We start from the raw sequence: 15,459 nt of genomic DNA, 5'->3' as shown, positions 1-15,459 counted from the left end.
TATTTGGGACTGTGTAATTTCAATCATAATCTTGTTCCAAAATACCTACAAGTACAGACTTACCTTTTCCACATATCCAATCACACAGAAAACAAAGAAGGTTTTAGGTCTAACCTGATCATAGTTTTCCTATATATGTCACAGATTCTTTGAAAAAAATTCTCCATGCAGGCAGACATTTCTTTGTACCACTGTTTCTTCGTATTCTTTTCAATTTGCAATTAAATGCACAAAGTGTAGTGCTTCACTGAAAAGTGTATAAAAGGACTGAATTAAAACAAATATTCTTGTGGGTTAAGACGTTTATTCTGAACAAAACTGCTGGCTGTGATTTAGAAACACCTTTTTGAGTGCTTCTCTTGTTTGCTATATATTTATAGGAATTATTATAGTTAGCTGTTACCTGTAACTAAATAGTACCAATATTAAATAGTATAGTCATTCAGTAATGTCTCAGACAGCACCAATAACTCAGATTTGTTCCATGTATGGAAATGAAATGTGGCTATAAAAGTACAACATAAGTACTAGGAAACTGTAATACCCACACTCTCTTGTGTTGTGTAGACAGTTAAACGTGTTATGCAGTATGCTAAATACTGAACCTGTTAAAATTTCTGGAAGATTAGTACCACATTCTTATTTGGTGTTGCCACAAATTTCATAGAAATATTTATGCACATTCACAGGGAAGAGATTATAAAGTCTCTTCCTTAACAAGCTCCTATCTCCAAATCTATTTACATGAATAAACTAAAAAATATAGCTGCAGGCAACCAGATGTCCAAATACATTATCAAATAACTAAGGATTAGATTTTGGCCCATGGCTAAGAAATAAAAGGACATGACTAAAATAAACAAGCAACTTAATCCTTCACTTCACTTTGTTTCTTAATTATTGACCAATTACCCATCATTTCACTCTTATCAGTTATTCTCAGTTGCTTAGGAGCTTTTCTCAGGTCAGAAATGAAATTCTCAAAAGTACTTGTTTAACCTCCATGTCATTTAGTCACTTGTGCACATCATAAAAACAATTCCTGTTGTTTTGAACAAATTGCGAATGCTTTAGTACATTCACAGAGCAAAACACAGAATTACAATTTCTCAATATGGATTAGAGATGAGATGAACTAACACTAATACTATTGTGCACTTTCAATCACTGTAATCCAAAATGTAGTTTAAATAAAAAATACTGAAACTGTGCACATACTGACATGACTAAACATTTTGATGAATGTGTTTGCAAACAATGACGAAAGGACTTGTCATTTCGATGCCAATGATATGTTCACACAAAAATACTTACTTTTGAGAGATGAACTAAGGATTAAAAAAAGAAAAGAATAAACATATATATATATATATATATATATATATATATATATATATATATATATATATATATATATATATATATATATGCTTGGTCATTTTGTTGTAATAGATTTAGACAGTGGAAAGAATGTTGTTTCATTATAACTTATACCACTATTTTTGTGTAAGCATTTTCTCATTGGAACAGCTTACCCACAAACATGAAAAATTCTGCAAATAGAACTAGACAGCAGAGAGCACACATACTAGGAAATGTAGAAAAAGCACATAGGATTACTACTAGGAAACAGTCGTACTGCAAGTCAAGTTTTCAAAGCTAAAAAAAATAAGATTCATCAATACATGGCATTTTCAAGTGACTACTACAGAGTGCACAAAATCTTTTTGGTATTTCATGATACTTTTCATTATATGACGTTTTATTTACATATGAAGTCAATCAAGTCTACTATAAAGTCTAACTTTGATAAAGAAAATCTTACATAAATAAAAAAGCGAAATCATCAGTACTTTATTGTAGTATTTAAAAATGATTTCAGAAAATGTTCACTTATAGGCTTTACGAGGTTTTGGTCACTGACAGCTATCTACATTGCTTCCTTCAGTTGACACCTCCCACAACCAACCTTGGCTTATAAATAAATGCAAAGACCAGGTGCCATTCCAAGGGAGCAAGACATAAAAAAAATATATATATTCAAGAGCAGAGAGACTGAGGAGGAAATAAGACAATAAAGAAGAAACCTGAACAAGGGAGTTAAAGCTGCATTTATATATAAAAAATACAACAAATAAATCAAATTGGAATTTATACATGGCATTAAAGATATGCGCAAGTGAATTTTTGGAAGTCATGGGTGATTAACAATTTCCCAAGCAGATCCAATTAGAATTGCCAGGTAAGGATGATTAAAATCTACTGACAAATGTGTTAGCTAATATAATTGATTTTTTTTATGTTGAAAATTAATTGAAAGTAGAAAACATTGTGTAAGAAATTAAACCATTGTAAACACATTCAAAGATGTGCTGTGATAGGAAAACAATTAACCGAAATGTTGATTATCACCCTATGAACTAGTTCTAAATCCTTTTTATATCTTTTCTAATTCCTCTTGCAAACTATTTGAACATTTTCTTTTTTATAATAATTTAACCTTTTGCATTCATATTTACTGATGTGAAACAATTTAGTGTCAATGACCACTGATGCTATTAAAGCCTCACTTTATTTTTCTTAAAGTTCATAACATAATAAAATGTATTTGATCAAGTTACCAAGAAACTGTAAATCAGGAAAAAAGTAAGGATTTACCAATATAACAAAGTGATAACACTGGAGACTCCTTTCAATAATACTAAAGGTTATCACAGAAAACATATATTAAAATATCAACATTTATAAATATTGATTTAATAAATAGCAGCATGTTTTAAGTATAGTTTTTAAATAGGATTTTTATTAGACATTGCCCTTTTGAGATTGTATTTAAACGTTTTTATTTTTTTTAATGTCTTTTGTCTTTTGTAGTATTTCTAGTTTGTGTGATCTTCTCTAACTCTTTAAAAAATTTTTATGTAAACTAGCCACTCATGTATTCTGTGTAAAAAAGCTGTGACTTTGAACAGAAAGCGGTGAGCAATTCAAAAGTGGACACTATGTGAAAAAATATCTTCTACTATTTAAAACAGATTATTTTTCAAGATGGACAGCCAGAACCAATATCACGTATCTCGGCCAATCTACTCAATACGTGCCTTTGAGCATGTAAATGAAAGACAAGCCAGAGAAAAGAAGAGCCTTAAAGAAAAGCTCAGAAACTCCTGCAGGTTAGTCTGTGTAAAATCCCCGGTGAATAACAAGGCCAAACTTATTTGATTTATATCCATGGATCTTTACTTCCATGACATTTCATCCTGGTCTTCACACAATATCTGTAACTGACTCATTACAGTTGCTCTACTAAAGCGGCCTATGGACTGGTTAAGAGGTTTTTCCCAATCTTAGAATGGCTCCCATTATATCAACCCAGGCAATGGATTACTGGCGAAATTGTATCAGGAATCACTACAGGGATGGTGTGTGCTTTACAAGGTGAGCTGTGTGCTAGCAATATAATTAGTTTGATCTCTATTGTTTTTATTGTGTTTCTGTGTTTCTGAAAATAATTGCATTTTTTCCCTTTAGGATTGGCTTACACACTACTGGTTAATGTTCCACCTGTATATGGACTTTATGCTGCTTTCTTCCCAATTCTCACCTATTTCATTTTGGGCACCTCTAGACATCTATCTGTGGGTAGGTTTCACTTAAAAAATGATTTGTTATAGCTGTTAATTTCACAGTTTTTTCAGTTGCTTAGGAGCGTTTCTTAAATCAGATATGTAATTCTTAAAACTACTTGTCCAACCTCCACATCATTTAGCCACTTGTGCACATCATAAAAACAATTCCTGTTGCTTTGATCAATTGCGAATGCTTTAGTACATTCTTTTAATCAATTGTGTACAATTGTCTGCTGTTTCCTACATTATCGGTTGTTTATGTCATGTTGATCAAACTATATTATCGGGGAGTTTTTCCTTGTCACAGTCGCCACTGGCTTGCTCATCAGGGACAAACTTACACTTATAAAGAACATCTTATTCATCACATTATCTGTGTAAAGCTGCTTTGAGACAATTCAAAACTCTTCATTGTTAAAAGCGCTATACAAATAAAAATGAATTGAAATGAATCGAATTGAATATTTTACTGGTTACACCTGAATAGTCTTAACCTCCAAAACATTTTGGCATCAGTTCATTGCATGCAATAATTGAATGCAAAATATTTAAACCAGTTAAATATCTGTCAGGCTTAAATTTTTATAAAAAAAAGATTTTGTAACTGTGACTTCAATTTATGAATTGTGCAAATAAATATTGAATTTCACTAGTAAAGCTGAGTGAACGACATCAGATTAAACCAATATTACAGTTTTTCTTGCTTTGGAACGTTTCTCATATCAGAAATGAATTTCTTAAAACAACTTGTTAACCTCCACATCATTTAGTCATTTGTGCTCATCATAAGAACATTTCTTGTTGCTTTGATCAAATTGTGATTGCTTTTGTACATTCATTTAATCGATTGTGTACAATTGTCTGCTGTTTCCTACATTATCAGTTGCGTCACCTGAAAACATCTTGGCATCAGTTCATGGCATAAGTCATCAAATGCAAAATGGTTAAACCACTTGTCACCATCTGTCATCTAAACTTTCTATTAAACTTTTTTTGTAAATGTGACTTGAATTGATAAATTGTGCAGATGAATCTTGAATGTCACTAATGAAGGGGAGTATAAGGCATCAGATCAACCAATAATTAACTAGTTCTCTAAAACAGGTCAAAGGTGAATCCTGTGAATCTTTAATTGGAGAGTGTATACAGACAGAGAAAAACACAGAATTATATATTCAACTAAAAAACTAAGAAACATTATTACAATATAGTAAGTATGTAAGTATGTAAAATTTGTTAAGTATGAATCTCTTGTAATCTATATAAATAAAATATGCAATCAAATAAATAAATATGTTCTGTTAAAATTCATGTTATATAGAAGAAATTCAACTTTGTGCATTTTTACAGTTTTTCTTAGTTGCTTTAGAGCATTTGTCGAATCATCCTTAATATTTGCAAACCAGTAAGCATTCTCAAAACAATTTGTACAAAACAGCACAACACATTGGATTTCTTGCAAAAGCCTGTACTTTTCCCAAAATCCTTAGTTCATCTCTCAAAAGTAGGTATTTGTGTCAATGAACATCTCATTCTCATCAGAATAAAAAGTCCCTTTGTCATTGTTCACAAACAAGATTGTGAAAATGATTAGTCATGTTGTCAGTATAATGGTGCACAGTTTCTGTATTTCCTCATATAAACTATGGTTTGGATCACAGTGATTGAAAATGCACAAAGTTGAATTTCTTCTGTATGGTATATATGAATTTCAACAGCACAAATGTATTTATTTGATTGTATATTTGATTTATATAGATTACAAGAGATTCACACTTTTACTGTACTGTAAAAATGTTCATTCGTTTCTTGGTTGATCATCCATTTTCAGAAAATGTCTGTATACACTCACCAACTGAAGGTTCACAAGATTCAGTTGATCTAGTTGATCTAGAGAACTAGTTGATCATTGGTTGATCTGACCTCATTCACTCGCCTTCATTAGTGAAATTCAAGATTCATCTGCACAATTCATCAATTCAAGTCACGTTTACAAAAAAAAAAGTTTAATAGAAATTTTAGCTATAATTTGACAAATTATAACAACTGGTTTAACCATTTTGCATTCAATGACTCATGCAATTAACTGATACCGAGATGTTTTGGGGATTAAGCTTATTTAGGTGAAACCAGTATAATATATTTTAATCAACATGACATAAACAACTGATAATGTAGAAAACAGCAGACAATTGTACACAATCGAATAAATTAATGAACTAAAGCAATCACAATTTGATCAAAGCAACAAGAAATGTTCTTATGATGAGCACAAATGACTAAATGATGTGGAGGTTGCTTCAAAGCAACTGAGAAAAACTATAAATATACAAACCTTTTTAAATAATACATATGTAAATAAATAACATTTTGATTTAAGTACACTTTCTGTCTGATTCTGTGCAGGCCCATTTCCAGTCACATGTCTAATGATGGGATCTGTCATATTGAATCTTGCTCCTGATGAAATGTTCATGAAACCCGGAAATGTGACAGGTGTAAATGGGACGGTAGCATTGGTTTTGAATACTGTAGCAAGAGATGAAATGAGAGTGGCATTATCCATCTCAATGACTTATCTGATTGGAATTTTTCAGGTATAGTTATCTTGAAATAAAGTAAGACCTGCTCCCACTGGCCTCAATGGCAGTCATATTACTTCTTCCTCAGAAAATACATAGACCTTATAAGTGAATGTTATTTATGTTTTTCAGCTGGCAATGGGTGTGGCAGGAGTGGGTTTCTTGGTGCGTTATCTTTCTGACCCACTAGTTGGTGGCTTCACCACAGCTGCAGCTGTGACTGTAGTAGTATCTCAACTCAAGCTGATTTTTAATGTCCCCACTGGAAACTACAATAGTGTCCTGGCTATCTTTTATGTGAGTAATAAACACTATAAACATCCTTATAAATAACTATTATCAATTAATCAGTGGTGGGCCGTCAGAGCCAGCAAAGCCTTCTCTGCTGGCCTAAACACTATCAGAAGCACTGACCTACGTACATTTAAAACCTACATTCTAATATTTGTTCCATGAAATTGTAATAATTTATTCTTATTAGTCTATTCTCTTAATTTCGTAGTGTTTCTCTTGACTGCACTGCTTCCAGGACATGTATGTGGATGTTAGATTTTTTGTATAACCAGATTTCAGTCTCTATGTGCTGCCATGTCAATCTAATCTGCCCAGGGCCTTCAAAGTCAGTACTGCTGGCTTATTTGCCTTAGTCTCTAAGAAATTAGTCTGTTCCTTTAACCAATTAGATTTCAAATTTGCCTCACATGCAAAACATGTCTGTAGCTCACTGCACACATTAATACATCTAAGAAAGAGTTTTTTATGCCTACGGAAGAAGAGAAATTTATTTGGTCTTAGACATTCTTAAAAATAAATTTTTAGAAAATTTAGACATCGTGATCAGAGGTCGGCCAACCCCAAAGCTAGCTAGCTTGTCTCAGCCCGGAAGGGTTTGTTGGCCATTTCCAGATCAGTAAATACGAGCGGTACCACTGGCTTAGAGCCTCTGAGGAACGGTGCAGTTAAGAGTCTGCATCTCTGGTGAGTAGGTTGTATTTGATGAAATTTTTAAGTTTTTGTCATGTTATTAGACAAATATTGATTCTGAACTGCTCCAGACGATTTAGGTGACACAGTTGCGGTTGTAGTGTAGAGATTTGGAGTTGTCTTAACTGGGTTTCTTGCTCCATATGGAAAATGCTTCTGTAATGCCACACGTTGTTATATTGTGTTTTTGTACAGTATTGATGGTTTCTATAATTGGAACGTGATAGTGGTGGTATTAAGCCGGGTAAGTCCCCACTGTCCCCACTGAAGGCCCAGGTACCAAACGCACGGCCCGCCACTGCAATTAATAATAGTCAGACTTGATTTAAATAACTTTTATTAAAAAAATGTATTTACACAACATGACATTTAGGTTTCTTATTGCTTTTCAATTATTTAAATTATCAGTAAATATGTATGATATAAATTGTTTGTCAAGTTTAATATAATAAAATAGGCACTTTATTCTGCAATATCCGTTCTATGATAAATTAATTTCCAGTGCATCAAAACAAAGTGCCTAAAGTGCCCAAAGTGAATTAAAAAAATTATCCATGAAAAATTATTCCTCAATTGACATTGATGATGCAATCACATATATTCACATATATGTGGAAAATTTTCCAATTTTATGCCAAGGATAGTTAGTATACTACACCAGGCAGTGGGAGACCAATAAAATATTATAATATGCTTACCTTATAAAACTGTTTATTTATTTAAAAAAATCTTTTATATAAAAATTATTTCAAGACTTATCCAAACAGATTCATGCATTATTTGAGAAGGACCTAAAACGACAGATGGCAAAATGTCGAATGTACAAGAGAAAACATGTTTGAAAAATGTCTGCAACATTATAAAATCATCTTGAGTAAAAAAACAAACAAACAAAAAAAAAACATTGTCATAAGCAATAAAAAATGGGTATTTGCTCATTACATTACAAATTAAATTTAATAACTTCATTCAGTGTAATGTGTGTTTGCAACACCTGACATTTTTGGATAGTACAATTATTATACCCTTTTTCTCACTGACCCAAAAGCATTAAAATTTTTAAAAGTGCTTTATAATATTAATGTTTTCCGTATTGCTTATTTGTTTTTAGACGATTGGGGACGTATTCAAAAACATTAAGAAAGCCAACATGGTTGACCTAATTGCTGCAGTAGTGACGATCATCGTGGTAATGCTTGTAAAGGAGTTTAATGTCAAATATCAGAAGAAGCTTCCAGCGCCTATTCCCATTGAAGTGGTAGTGGTAAGTATCTGCTTTATTTAACTTTTGTAAAGTACACTGTTTTTCTAAAACTCTTTCATTGTTTATTAAAACACCTGAATAGTATGTTTATGTTTCTCAATCTTCAGTTCTGCTATGTATCTGTTTTACACTATTAGACAGTTATTGACGCAGGAGTTTCTTATGCACTTGACCTCAGCACCAATTACGGGTCTGGTATTGTCCGAACTATCCCAAGAGGGTGAGAACAGAACCTCCTGTAGCATAGAGCATTCAAACAATTAAAAACATTTTATAATAAAAAATACACAGATTTTTCTGTTGCCGGTGCAAAATGTAAAAATAGTAATCTTATTTGTGTGTGTGTGTTCTATAGGTTTATTCCACCTCAGCCCCCAGATACATCCTATTTTGCCAGTTTTGCAGGCAGCAGCTTTTCCACAGCAGTGGTATCTTATGCAATAGCAATATCAGTGGCTAAAGTCTATGCAGCAAAACATGACCTTGTAGTTGATGCAAATCAGGTATGTGGGTGTCTGTATCCCTGGGAGTGATTATTAGGAATTCTATTACTCATTTATTTACTCATTTATATACTCATTTATATACTCATTTATATATATATATATATATAATTTATAATATATATATCTAATTTATTACTTAAATACTTATATACATACTTATTATTATTATTATTATTATTATTATTATTATTATTATTATTATTATTATTATTATTATTATTATTATTATTATTATTATTATTATCCAAGTGAACACTATCGCTTGCAAGAGAGAGATAAATGAGAACATAACATCTTATTACTCATGGCCTGTGTGAGATATTATAAGGTGCTTGTTTTTCCAACAGGAACTGTTAGCTTTTGGAGTCAGCAACATTTTCTGTGGTGCATTTGGTGGTTTTGTAGCCACCACTGCACTCTCACGAACAGCTATACAAGAGAGTACAGGAGGCAAAACTCAGGTACACACACACATATTTTTTTAACTTCACTCTCATAGTGCAGCCATTTAATATAATGCCTATACTTAAACCTAACCCTAAATTTTTCACCAGGAAACAAAAAAAGCTTTTCAACCAAGTTTTCTTTATATGGTACCTCTCACTGAGGAGAAAATCTGTCACCACCAACATATAACTATAACGTAGCGGGAAAAAAAAGACATCATATATGTGTGTATGTATATATATATATATATATATATATATATATATATATATATATATATATATATATATATATATATATATATATATATATATATATATATATATATATATATATATATATATATATATATATATATATATATATAGTTTCAAATGTTATTCCCAACGTTCCTGAACATTCAGTCCCACTGCGGATTCCGTAAATTTGAAGATAATCTGCAACTTGCTGTAAATTAGGTTCCAAATGAGAATCCCGCAAATTTTCCGAGCCACGAGTTCCGAACAATAATCTTTTTTATTGTTACTGTGTTGGAATGTAGGTAGCATCCTTAATTGCAGGTCTGCTGGTGCTGATAGTGATTGTGGCTCTTGGTCCTCTACTTCAGCCTCTACAGAAGGTATGTCAAAGAGTTGCAGAGCATGTAATAGAAAGGTTTATGCTTAGATTTTATATAGCTGCCTCATATAACAAAAGTGAACAATGATTGTTCTACAATCTACATCAGTACATTATAAATAAAATGGATTTTTTTTACTCTGCCTGATTTTTTTTTTTAATTTAGTTCTGACTCTTTTATTGAACCCAAAACATTTTGCCAGATCTTTCAGATATAATATATAATATATAATTTATGTCAACTCTCTGTAAAGGTAAATAAATCTGTTGGATAACCAGCCACCTGCAGAAACTTGCTGACTCTGCAAAGAATTACATTAAAACCATGCATCAGAATAATTTATTTTTTATATCTAACACTTTGCTATTACATTTTCCTTCTAAAAACTTCCAGTCAGTGCTAGGAGCCATTGTCGTTGCCAACCTGAAAGGCATGTTTATGCAGGTGCATGACGTGCCCATTCTCTGGAGGAAGAACAGAACAGATTGTGTAAGTAATTTCAGTGACAAACATACAAAGCCAATAAAGGCCATTCTTAGTAAGAATACATATGTAATCAGGTTCCACAAAGTATTATAAATATAACAAATTACCTAATGCAACAGAAACATTGATGTAAATTCATTTATTTATTCAGCCATTAATTAATTAAATCATGTACCCATTTATTTATTAATACTTAAATTAGCACTTTCCAAGTTTGCCTTGTAGAATTCAAGAGTTATATTTATATTAAGTCTGTAATCTGGCGTACCAGTGTAGATTTATTCATTGCTAGAGACTCAAAGCACTTCTGTACGTCGCTCTGGATTAGGGCGTCTGCTAAATGCCACAAATGTAAATGTAAATGTAACTGTATTCATCACCAGTTAACTGTTTATGACAGCCATCTGGTCTGGTGGATCTTGGAATACCAGTGTGAGGTGAAAAAAATCTTTCACCTGCAATTTTACAGAGTTGCCAATTCACCTATGTTTAGTGGAAGGAAGAAAATAAAAAAATGGGAAGAAACCCACACAGACACAAAGCAAACTTGTTTGCTAAAAAACTGAGCTCAAGTTTTAAGGTCAATGAAAAACCAGGCATATATTGCTTTTGGAAATAGTAATCAGGATGAATAAGACATTTAAAACTAATTTGCTAAGTTTTACAGTTGTTAACTGTTTACAGTGTAATTTAACTAATCATATTCTTATACATTTTTACAGCTTCTTTGGGTGTTTACATTTGCTGCCTGCATCCTGCTGGGGCTGGATGTCGGTTTGCTGGCTGGCGTAGTGTTTGAGCTTGCCACTGTGGTTATCAGGACACAATTGTAAGTTGAATTTACCACTTATTAATAAAATTTTACATACACTAACCTCCTGAGGTGTTCTTTTTAAGATTCAATGTATACAAATCTTAAGGAAAATAAATAATGAAAAAATGGAAAATGAAATCTGTCTTTCTCATATCAGCCCAACTTGTTCAACACTTGGAAATATACCCAGCACAGACATCTACAAGAACATGAAAGACTATAAAAATGTAAGAAATTAAAAATCATTCCAGTAGTACTGCTATACCCTATGTTTCTTTAATTAAACATTCATTGTTTTGTTTAAAAAATTTATCGAATTGTCTTTGTTTGGTCATAAATGTTTCTCTAAGATTGTCACATGTCCTGGAACAAAGATATTCAAATGTAATGCACCAATATATTTTGCCAACATTGAACACCTAAAAGACCGGATAAAGCATACAGTAAGTTCTGCATGTGTTTATATGTATTTCTCAATTACAAGAGCTACTTGATATTCTTGATGGATTAAAAACATTTTAATTGTTTAATGCCAGGTGGGATTTAATGCAGTGCAAGTGTTTAAGAAAAGGAACAAAGCATTAAAGAAGATTCACAGTTTAATCAAGAAGGGGAAGCTTAAAGTCACAGAGGTACTGTAACAAAACAAAACAGACTGGATCTAACATTTACAAATATAATGGAGTCAAATTAATGGTACATTTTGGTGACATTCAAATTCATAGTTTATTAAATAAAGACACTAATTTATCATGTGTTTTAGTCTAAAACTATACTTTTAAATACATATTAATAGAGTAATATTTAATAATAGTAATATGGAATAATACTTATAAATAATATTAATTATAATAAATAATTAAAGTGAAATTGAAATGAAATTTGCCATTTTAAAAACAAGTAAAAACTTTAAAAAATATAATCCTAAATAGTTTTTTTTCACTCTTCAACCATGTCCATTGCAGAATGGCCTGGTCCCAGTGGAACAACTGGGTGTAGATAATGAGGGGTATGAGACTGAGCGGGACCCAGGGCAGGTGGATAGCGAACCTCAGCCAGTGGAGAATGGGGCTCGAACAGCTGTGGATCTAGAGATGCAAGTAGACTGGACAGCTGCACTGCCTGTAAATGTCACAGTTCCCAAAGTCGACATCCACAGCTTCGTCATGGATTTCACTGCTGTCTCCTTCCTGGATGTGATGGCTGCAAAATCCATTAAACTGGTAGGTGTACATTCAGGTTGATAATTGAATTCTTCCAGGCTAGAATATCTTAAACGCAAATGTGGCTAAAAGGGAAATTTATGAGTATTACTGAAGTTTGAAAAGACCCATTTAAGCATAACATTCCTTGTATTATTTCCATTTTGATTACTGTTTTACATTACAGAAACACCAATAGCCATGTTAGATACTGTTTGGTTAAAATCTATCAACTGTTAGTATAATGTCTGTTAAACATTTATTGAATTGTGAGGTAATATTCTCTCACCTAATGTAGTACAACAGAGAGGTGTTTTGAAAAATAAGTTATATAAAGTGTCTTTATTCTTTACAGATTATAAAGGAATTTTTGCGCATTGGAGTGAATGTTTATATTGCTGGCTGTGATGGTATGTACTTTTGATCAATCAAACTTCTGCCATATTATTATCTTAGAAAATATGTTTTCTCAAATATTATTTTATTGAACAATTAATGTCACAAATTCTGGAAAGATCAAGATGTACAAACTAATGAGTAATGATTTCCTAGTTTTAAAATACATTAAGAGTAAATAGAACATTTAGGAATAATATTGGTAATCTGACTTATTCTTACTACATGTTATAGATGAAATTGTCATGAAGATGGAGTCTATGGGATTCTTTGATGAAATGGTGAACAGAAGCATGCTTTTCCTCACTGTCCATGATGCTATTCTCTACATAAAGATGGAAACTGCTAGTGATATCACAGAAGACCCGATGATAGAGAAGGTATATATTAATGGCAGTTTCAGTTTGGGTGTGAAATGATATGCTTAGTTAGTAATATTTGGTAATAGGTAATAGGTAATATTTGAGGTGTGGTGCCCAAAGGATAAACTATGCCCAAAGATGCACTAAATATGCATTTTCCTTTATATTGTTAAGACAGAAAACGTAGATGCAAATTTAAATAAAGCTGGTATCACACCAGTGGAATTACTGCACATTAAGACTATGAGCCTGTTATAATCAGGAACAAAGAAAACACCAGTATTTATAACCAGAAATTATATTTCTGTCTATGAAAAAAAAATATGGACACATACACAAAAAGGTTTTAACATTTATTAACATGATTAACATTTGTCCAGTCCACTAACTTTCAATGCAGTATACTTTTTATTCAAATGAGCCCATTTAGAGCACATAAGTAAACATTTCTAAAGCTTTAATTAAAATTTACTTTACACAATTATAATTTTATAAATGTAAAACACATATAAAATGTCAGTAACATATTAGTAATAAAAAATTACTTAAAAACAATGTGGGAGTGTTTACCAGATTTTGTGATGATGTCTAATCACAAAAATGCACTATTTTGCTTAAGCTATTGAATAGTAAAAGCTGACTAAGGTAGAATAAACCTGCTATAATAATTGGACCCTCAGTAACAACTTTACTTGTTGTGTTAATAATTACACAACACAACATCAGTCATTTTTCTATTGAAGTCAACGGTTTTCACAATATTACTTAGAATGTAGTTAATGTTTTATGCTTAAATTGATTGCCTCACTCTCTTGACATGTCCAGATCTCACAGCTACAGGATGACAAAATACCTTACCCTGATGATGATGACTTGATTGAGACCTATGACAATCAGCGCTTGGTGAGCTACTAAATTCATTGTTACAGATTTGCTTTATGCATGGAACCTACTGTGAATGCTTTAGGCTATAAGATGTTTTAATATTAAAACAAATGTCTCTTTTTTATATTTCAACCTATAGGCTATCCATGGACTCTCAAGCTGAGACTAAACTGATGTTTTTACAGACATGTAAACAAGTCAACAAGGCCTTCAAACCAAAAAAAAAACACAAATTCTGATGACAAATTGAATACCCTTGGTTATCATCAGCAAAGCATTGATCAATACACTTTTAGTACTGGTTTAAAATAATTTTTCAGAAACCCTTCAAATTCTTATCCTAATTATAATCTTATGAATTATACATAACTACAGTGAAACTTATACAAAACATGTATAGAAATAGTAGACCCACATACTGTCCTGGGAGATTAGATCGATCACTTTATCCACTCCAAATGGAAATTTACACTTTAAGGGGGTCAGGTAATAATGAACAATAACTTTTCTCTTACTATTTACTTTAAGGATTTTTTTTTAATTGAAGACAAGCAGGATACAATTTTAGTCTATAAAATATTTAAACTAATTTCTACACATATTACACTCCTCAAGCATTTAACCTCACTTTCTAATACTTTCCTACTTACTTTGGTTTTTTATTTACCTGCACTTTGTAAACTTACAAGAAAGTGAAAAAACATGACATCAACAAAAGCATTTATTTTACAGCTGTCTTAAAGTGCTGCTTCTCCTGTCTTTATATTATAATTATATCATCAGAAATATAATTCCAATGTATTCTATGTTCTATCTGTTACTGTAATCATAAAAGCAAATTATTTTGCTGAAACCCCAATTTAGTGGGTAGCCATCCATTTTGTATTGTTTCTACTTTAAATCTCTGTGTATAATGAAACATATTTGGAATAAAAACAGACTTGCAGTAAAATAATTATTTACAGTGAAATAAGTTTATAATGGAAAAATCCACAATTATTTGTGTAAGAATATGAATTTTCCTTGCTTTCTTTTTTTTTTTTTTACTGTCATGTACTAAAGGAATATTGCCAAGGAGTTTAGATTAATTTAAGTGTGACAGCCATGCTGATTGGAACACTAGTGTGTAGATTTAGTTGTTAAATATACACATATTTTTGGATTCGCCATCAGTGCACAATTAATTTCTTGATTTGACTCTCATTTGTAAAACTGCATCCTCCTGACCTTCTGGATGCCAATAGAGGTTTCAAAAGAGCATGCATATGAAGCTAGAATAATGG

General features: G+C 31.7%; 1 protein-coding gene across 1 annotated transcript; it reads left to right on the top strand.

Moving 5' to 3' along the window:
- The first annotated feature begins 2,022 nt into the window (after positions 1–2,022).
- On the top strand, positions 2,023–15,143 carry LOC124401838 (pendrin-like). Its single transcript, XM_046874347.1, has 21 exons — positions 2,023–2,242; positions 3,036–3,173; positions 3,299–3,438; positions 3,532–3,642; positions 6,036–6,226; positions 6,344–6,508; positions 8,307–8,459; positions 8,597–8,679; positions 8,815–8,962; positions 9,313–9,426; positions 9,954–10,031; positions 10,425–10,520; positions 11,240–11,346; positions 11,489–11,558; positions 11,682–11,774; positions 11,868–11,963; positions 12,297–12,554; positions 12,889–12,943; positions 13,164–13,309; positions 14,117–14,194; positions 14,316–15,143. Exons 2-21 carry the CDS (start codon positions 3,049–3,051, stop codon positions 14,337–14,339), a joined length of 2,331 nt encoding a protein of 776 aa, XP_046730303.1. The 5' UTR covers positions 2,023–2,242; positions 3,036–3,048; the 3' UTR covers positions 14,340–15,143.
- The last annotated feature ends 316 nt before the right edge of the window (positions 15,144–15,459 follow it).

Source organism: Silurus meridionalis, chromosome 18, assembly GCF_014805685.1.
Source record: "Silurus meridionalis isolate SWU-2019-XX chromosome 18, ASM1480568v1, whole genome shotgun sequence".
Taxonomy (NCBI): Eukaryota; Metazoa; Chordata; class Actinopteri; order Siluriformes; family Siluridae; genus Silurus; species Silurus meridionalis.
This window is presented reverse-complemented; position numbering and strand designations above follow the sequence as displayed.

Coding starts and splice junctions, on each gene's coding strand:
- LOC124401838 (XM_046874347.1), top strand. CDS start 3,049: ATGGACAGCCAGAACCAATATCACGTATCTCGGCCAATCTACTCAATA. Junction 12,944..13,163: donor TTATATTGCTGGCTGTGATG/GTATGTACTTTT, acceptor TACATGTTATAG/ATGAAATTGTCATGAAGATG. Junction 14,195..14,315: donor CCTATGACAATCAGCGCTTG/GTGAGCTACTAA, acceptor TTCAACCTATAG/GCTATCCATGGACTCTCAAG.